The sequence below is a fragment of the Pyrgilauda ruficollis genome, unplaced genomic scaffold, assembly GCF_017590135.1.
Source record: "Pyrgilauda ruficollis isolate IOZ18807 unplaced genomic scaffold, ASM1759013v1 scaffold52, whole genome shotgun sequence".
Lineage (NCBI taxonomy): Eukaryota > Metazoa > Chordata > Aves > Passeriformes > Passeridae > Pyrgilauda > Pyrgilauda ruficollis.
This window is the reverse complement of record NW_024526822.1, coordinates 4,717,112-4,724,316: the sequence shown is the minus strand read 5'-3', so window position 1 is coordinate 4,724,316 and position 7,205 is coordinate 4,717,112. Positions and strand designations below refer to the sequence as shown.

General features: G+C 48.9%; 1 protein-coding gene across 1 annotated transcript in view; it reads left to right on the top strand.

Annotated features, from left to right (window-relative positions):
• Positions 1-1,241: 1,241 nt before the first annotated feature.
• ARHGEF12 (Rho guanine nucleotide exchange factor 12) overlaps positions 1,242-7,205 on the top strand; it is a 70,374-nt gene continuing 64,410 nt past the window's right edge. The window contains exon 1 of the mRNA XM_041480565.1: positions 1,242-1,424. Within this exon, the coding sequence (XP_041336499.1) occupies positions 1,396-1,424 (29 nt within the window). The 5' untranslated portion in view covers positions 1,242-1,395. The remainder of the gene's footprint in view (positions 1,425-7,205) is intronic.

The following is a 7,205-nucleotide window of genomic DNA, read 5'->3' as shown; positions in this document are numbered from 1 at the left end:
AAATGCAGGACTGGACAACAGAGCCACGAAAGGCCTGGGAGCAAACAGCACAGGCTGAGGCTCCATTCTGCTCAGCTCCTGGCACTTCTACTCTTTTCATTCGCTGCTTATTTATTTTCTTTCTGCTCCAAGTTTCGCCTGTGTCATATTTTCCATGGAGATGGAGGCGCGGGCGCTCCCTGCTCTGGTGACACGGCCAAGTGTCGGCTGGCTGGGGATGGGGAATGGAGAAGGGAAAAACGGGAAAAGGGGAAAAGGGGAAAAGGGGAAAAGGGAAATATCCTCGGGTTAGGGACGCAGGGGGATGGAAAGCTGCTCGGCAGGGACACAGGGTGAGGGAGGAGCGGCTGCGACCGAGCGGAGACGGGAAGAGAAGGAAACACCCCGCGGGTCTGGAAAACGCTTCCCGAAGGGGAAAGGCCTCGGCAGGAACCGGGGGAAGGGCTGAGAGGGAGGAGGAGGAGGAGAAGGAGGGGAAAGAGGAGAAGGAAAAGAGAGGGAGGAGGAAGAGGAGGAAGAGGAGGGCGGCCGGCGGAGGGATCCGGCGGCGGGGCGGAGCGGCCGGAGGTACGAGCCCCCCGGAGGCGCCGGGGAGGGGCGAGCCCGGCCCGGCTCGGCTCGGCGCAGGCTCCCCCGGACGCGCCGCTCCCGCCTCTCCCAGCAGCGCAGCGGGGCCGCCACCGGGCCGGGAGAGCAGCGCAGCGGCGCCGGCAGCGCGGCGGGACTCGGCCCTGAGCGAAGCGCGGAGCGGCGAGCAGAGCACAGCCAGCCCGCAGCGCCCCGCTGGGTCCCGGGCCGGAGAGAGAGGCGGAGCGGCGGGGGATGGAGCCCCGGGCCTAGAGGCGGCCGCCCTGCCCGACCCCCTGCGGGCGCAGCACGGGCGGGGGTCGGGGCGGGCGGGCAGCGGGGATGGGCCCGGCCGCGGGCGGGGAGCGCCGCCCGCCCCCCGAGCGCAGCCCCTGAGCCCGGCGGGGCCGGGAACGGGCCCCCCGCGCCGGGGAGGATCGGCCGCTGCTCGAAAGGTTTTCTTTTTTTTTTTTTCCTCCCGAGTCCACCGAGGTTGTTTTGTTGTTTCTTGTTGTTGGAGTTTTTTTCTTGCTGGAGTTTTTTTTCCTTTATTCCCCCGCGCGCCCCACTTCCGTGGTTTGGATATTCTGGGTGACTGCGAGAAGAGTTTTGGAGTTGTTTTGGATTGGGTTTTTGGTTGTTTTTTGTTTTTTTTTTTTTTTGTTCCCTTCTCCTGCCCTTGAACTGAGTTTGTCCTCTGTGCATGCCTCTTCTGGAGCAAGGCTGGATCCTGAACCTCGGTGCATGTAAGGGGCAAAGCCTCGTTCATATTCCTGCAATAAGAGTAAAATGTAAATTGGATAATACGACTTCTTGCCAAAGGCTCCAATGAGTGGCACACAGTCCACAATCACGGAGAAAAGGGTATAAAATGAGATTTCTTGTTATTTTTTTTTTTTATTTTTTTTATTTTTTTTCTTTTTTTGGAGAGTGAATATTCGCAGAGCTCACGTACTTTGTGTTCTGGCTTCAGTGACAGGATCAGAAGAGCAGGATTAAATCACAGGTTCTGGGAACCGAGGGTGTCCTGACTGTCAAAGCAACTGGGTTAACTTTGAAACCGGAGTATTTCAAGTCCAACAGCTTTCAGGCCTGCCAGGCTGACTTTGTAGGAGCCAGGGGTGGTAATTCAGCTCCCAGGATGGGCTGGTGCTGCGGGGAACACCGAAAGCGAGGGTTCCTGCAAGGAGCTGGAGCAGCAGAAGCCACCAAAATTTGGTATCCAACTCAAGCCTGAACTCAGAGAGCGTGTTGAGGATGCGCTTGGGTCTCCTTGGGTCAAGTACTGCCGAGAGGTCACTCCAGGTGAGGGCAGGAGGGAGAGTTGACAAGCAGGAATGTCTGCTGGTGTCTACCTTAGCAGGAACCTGCCTTCAGATACCTGCTCAGCCCCTGGGCTGCTCTGCAGGTGCCTTTCATTACCTCTGGAGTCCTCTTGTTTGTGCTTGGGCGTTTCAGAGGAAGGGAAAAAAAAACGTGACCAAAAAAAAAGTCAAGTAGGAAACATTTTAACATGCGAGTGAGTGCAATGAGTGTCTTCAGATTTTTTTTGACGAGAAGAAAAGATACCTTTTTTTGACACTGTGTGCGGTAAAAACCATGTAGTGTATTTTATTGTATCTTCATCGTGGCTGTTCGGTGGTTAAGGTGTGAAGGTGTGTGGCAAAGGCCTTTCATGACCAAGCAGTTGTGGCACAGCAGCGAAGCTGGAGCTGGGATGGAGCAAAGATGCTTTGGGTGCTTGAGCTCACCAATTTTAGGCTCCAGGTGTGGACGGGAGAGAGACTGAGTGTGGTTCTCACTTAAACCCAGGCCTTTTCGTGACGCCACAAGTCCTCACAGCACAGTCCAAAGGGCTCAGACTTGTGTGCAATCTGTGTTTACAACTGTTCACACAGTATTAAATCTTGGCAATTAATTTTGTAGTTTGTACTAGCAGAATTTTCTCTTTTGCAGTGACGTGATTTGAGTTGCAGGATGTTTTTCTCTGTAGCAGGCAAGGCAGTGACAGTAAAAAGGCATTTCAGTGGATTTGGGAGGATTTTGTTACGTACTTCAGGCCATATGTCTTGTGGCAGTTGCATGATATCAAAAAAGAACGACAGGATTTTCATCCCAAGGAGCAGCTGAGTGATGCATGGGAAGGAAAAACACGAGAACAGGGAATTTAATTTACTTGTTAGTAAAACAAAATACTTTCCATTATTGAATTGGAGCAGCCAAATAAAAAAATGTCTCATTTCCTTTTGCTCCCAGTCATGTCAGGGGGATGTTTCTGTTTGGTGTTCCATTAAGGTTTTGGATCAAAAGGCTTTTAATGTCAGGTGAGGAGCTGTCTCCACAGCCCTCGGATTTCTGGGATGGCTGGGGGAATGTGGGGGAACTGGATCTTTTCTTGTCACTATTTTTCACCTCTGGCCTGAAGCAGCCCCAGCTCTGGGGTGCAAAGTCGTGGTTCAGGCAGGAGAGGAGAAGCTTTGGGGTGACCTCATTGTGGCCTGCCAGGACCTGAAGGAACCTGCAAGGAAGATGCAGAGAGACTATTTTAAAAGACCTGGAGTGACAGGACAAGGGGGAATGGTTTCAAACTCCGAGCAGGGTTAGATTGGTCATGAGGGCAGAATCCCTGTGAGGATGGTGACGGGGTGCCCAGAGCAGCTGTGGCTGCCCCTGGATCCCTGGAAGTGTCCAAGGCTGGAGCACCCTGGAGTGGTGGAAGGTGTCCCTGGATGGGAATGAGATGGGATTCAAGGTCCCTCCAAGCCAAATCCATTCTGGGATTCTCTGATGATTCTCTGATTTATTCCCTGGCTGAACCCTTCAGCAGAACCCCAGACGTGCTGGTGGTGTTTGTTCCCATCTCTGCCATTCCTTTTCATCCCCGGCATTGTGCAGGATTTGGAGAGGGTGGGTTTTGTTCACTCTTGTCCCTACAGAATATTCCCCTTCCCTTCAGGGCTGGGGAGTCTCTGTTGCCTCTTTCAGTCTGCCTCTGAAGCTCAGAATGCAAAGCAGGTGCAATAGAAATAATGTTGATGCCTCCACTGTCATTAGGTCTACGTGGATAAATCATCTGACATGTTCAATTCTCTTTGTGTTTGTCAATCACCTTCCTTGGTGGGATTGAGGTGGGAATTGCCTTAAACCAGGCAAACCCAGCTTTCATCCATGCCAGATGGTATTAGGAATGTAATAGGGTAGCTTGGGCCTGGATTTTTCTCCATATTAGCTTTACATATTTGCATTTTGCATATATAGAGCTGCCTAAATCCATATTACAGACAGCAGATATTTCCTCTGGTATCTCTGCAGTTTAAGGTGGTAATGATTTGACAGCTGTCACATTTCCCTTGTGCAGGCTGCACTTGTCTTATCCTTGACATATTTTATATCTCTTGATGATGTCATGATTACCATTAAATACATAAATCAGGAGTGTATGAATGGCCATTTCTAATGCTGTTCTGGAACCAGGATGATAAATGATGTTTTTATTAAGTCCCCTCCTTTTTTTTTGTTTTGTTTTTTTTTTCTTTCTTTCTTCTTTTATTTTTGTTCTCTTTCCCAGGAAAGTTGAATGGATTTTAGTGTCTGGCACTGCTGAAAGACAGTCAGGCCAGTTCATATCTGTGTCTGGGTTCATTCTCTCTATGGATTAAACCTTAACCCAGCTAGTTTTGGTAGTGGTCATGCTCAGATTCTGTTATCAGAACTCCCAAAGCAGCATCGATTTCTGGTGTCTTTTTCTTCAAGTGCCTTCAGTCTGGAGGGAAGCGACTGCCTGGGGAGTGGGGGAATATCAGGCTTTAAACCAAAAAGCCAGAGCAGCTGTTGAGGCTCCTGAGAGTTTAATGGCTGTGCTGAGTTGGAGGAGCTCCTGACACACACTGCTCATTTGGGGGAGCACCTAAAGGGTGCAGGCAGACAGAAAACTATCTCCTAAAGAGCACTTGAGGCTTAAAAACACATCAGCAAAGCCTTCTCCAGGAGAGCCGTGGTGCCTTGCACGGCTGCTGGTGATTTGAGGGAGTTAAACACTGATTTAACTTCCCCTTCTTTCCCTCAGGATGTTCTTTTACTTTGTCAGCTGCTTTTTTTTTCATAGTCCCGGTGCCCATTGGAGCGTATCAAACTCTTCATCTCCAGCCTTATTGCTCTGCTCCTTTATGTTTGTAAACATTTACACCCTCTTAATTTAATCCTCCCTTAGCTGTGCTGTGTTTGTTCAGAGGCCTCCTAAGGTGGCATTTATCCTGCTGAGCTTAGGAACTCTTTTGAGGTAGACATCCCTGAGCTGCTCATCTGGCTCGACTTGATCATTAGTGGAAGGAAATCTGCACATCCAGGGGACCTTTCTTATCCTAAAGGTATCTAAAATCAGCCAGGTGACTGAGCTTCCTCCAGCTCTGGATTTAGGCGAGATTTCCCATATCTTTTAACCTGAAAAAAAAAAAATAATCTTATTTTTCACCCCTCACTGGTGCTGGGTTGGATTTTTGTTGCTGGATGCTGTTTTTGGTTGCAGATTTGAGATCCATCTGTGACCCAGGCAGCTGGGCAGGGTTTATTGGAGGAGTTTTCCTGTTGCTGCTGGAGTGTGCCCACGTTCCCTGCCTCTGGAGCTCTGCTGGCCGGACACTGGCCAGCTCTGGGCGTTGCTGTGTGCTGTGCATGGCCGGGTGAGATAAGGCCTTTATTCTTCCCAAGGCCACGCTGGGGCCAGGCTGAAATTCTGAAATTCGGCCATTTCCAACCTCTGCTTGGCCACCAAAGGCCGGCCCGAGCTCGGCTGTATCCTGTTATGACACTGGAGAAACATTTGTGTGCCATTAATTTTTTTTCGCTCTCGGAGTTAACTGTATTTTTCTTCCTGTCACCGTTCCAAACACACTTCAGGGTTGAGCAATTGCACGGCTGCAGGACTTGCTTTATGTTTCTTTCTGTTTATTAAAGGCCAATAAAAGAAAGGAGGCTCTTGCTTTTGCAGGACCTCGCTGAGGAACTGGTGACTCTTCTCTGCAGTTGCTTGCAAATGAGTTTTATTTATAACCCTGCTGTAGTTTCTGTTGCTATGATTGGAAAACAGCAGAGGTAGAATTTACACATAATTACCCTTGAGAAGTTTTAATTGGTGATTTGCTCCTGACTTGGTATTAAAATAGACTCTAATTGTTTCTTATCTGCCTTAGATGCACTTTCCCTGTCTCTGGCTCTTTGGAAGTCCCTGTAGTAATTTGGGAATTCTTTGACTGTACGGTGGGGAAAAAAGGGTTTTATTTCTTCCAGCAGGGTAAGAACAGCTCAGAAAGTCCCACCTTACTGTTACTGACTAGTTAGATGTCATTATCATGTGTTTTTTTAATTAGTAGAGTTAGTTAAAATCCAGTATTTATGGAAAATGGGCTGCAGCATGGCATCTAAGGATTAAAAAGAATAATAGTCTTTGAGTGGGGCTTTTCATCATTGTGCCTTGGCTGTGTTTGGAAATTAGCAGTTGACAGAGTCTGTGCATAAATTCCTGTTTTATTCTGCTGTTCTTGAGGCTGGCAGAAGAGAGGACTGTCTGGGGTGTTTACTGCTGGCTGGGACACAAATGCTACCACTTCATGTTGCATAGTTTATTAGGGCTTTTGCTGGAGACAGGAGCTGAGGTGAGCTTGATTTTCTAGTTTTGAGTAGAGCTGTGGGCGTTGTGATTATTTGGGTGGAGGCAGGAATGATATTTCATCTGTGAGCCCAATTGTATAATTCTGCCTGTGCACAGAACTCCTGGTAATGGCATTTTAACATTTCAAATGGATGGGTTGGGAAAGGGACTGGGATGTTTGCTCCTTCTGCTTTAGATTTTGAAAGTTCTGGTCCACATCTACAGGAATTTAGCAGCAAAAAAAAAAAGTCTCAGGGCTGTCCTAGCTTGAGAAGGAAAGTGCAGCTTGCCCTTGGAGTTGCTGAGGTCACTGGTGGGATTTGTGGGTGTTCAGTGGTGTCCTTTGACTTCCATGACCTGTGTGGGAGGAGAGTTCCTTGGTCCTGGAGGGTGACAGCAGTGAGCACAGTTGTCCTGCTGGAAATCAAAGAGTCCTCTGTTCACTCTCACAACTGCTCTGGACCTTGTTGTACAAGCGATGGTTTTGTAGAAGTGGTGTTTTATTGTAGCACTAGTGATTTAGGCGCTGCAGATTTTGGCATTTCATCCTAAGGCTACAGCCTTAGGATGAGAGCATTGGTGAATTTGCCTGGGGAAGGTGGTGCACACACCTGTACCTGTTATTTTCCATATTTCATGGCTAGACACCAGGATTATTTGGTTCTTTCCTGCAGTGGGGTCTCCCAGTGAATTTTGTGTCTAAAGAATTTGAGTAGCTTCAGTGACAGCTTCTGTTTTCCCAAGAATCCTTGGAGTATAACCATCAGGAATTGTGACATTAAATGCTGCTTTCCCATTTTTCCTGTAGTATTTTGAGCAGTATCCTTTGCCTCTCGTGGTTAAAATCCTCACCCCCACCTGGCCAGCCCTGTGTGTAGTTTGCATTTCTGCAGAGAGGAGCAGTGTTTGCTTTGGTCTGGAGACTGAATTCTCCACTCCACCTCGAGGTGGTCCTTGGGGTCACCAGGGAGATATGTTGGCTGTGCTCCTT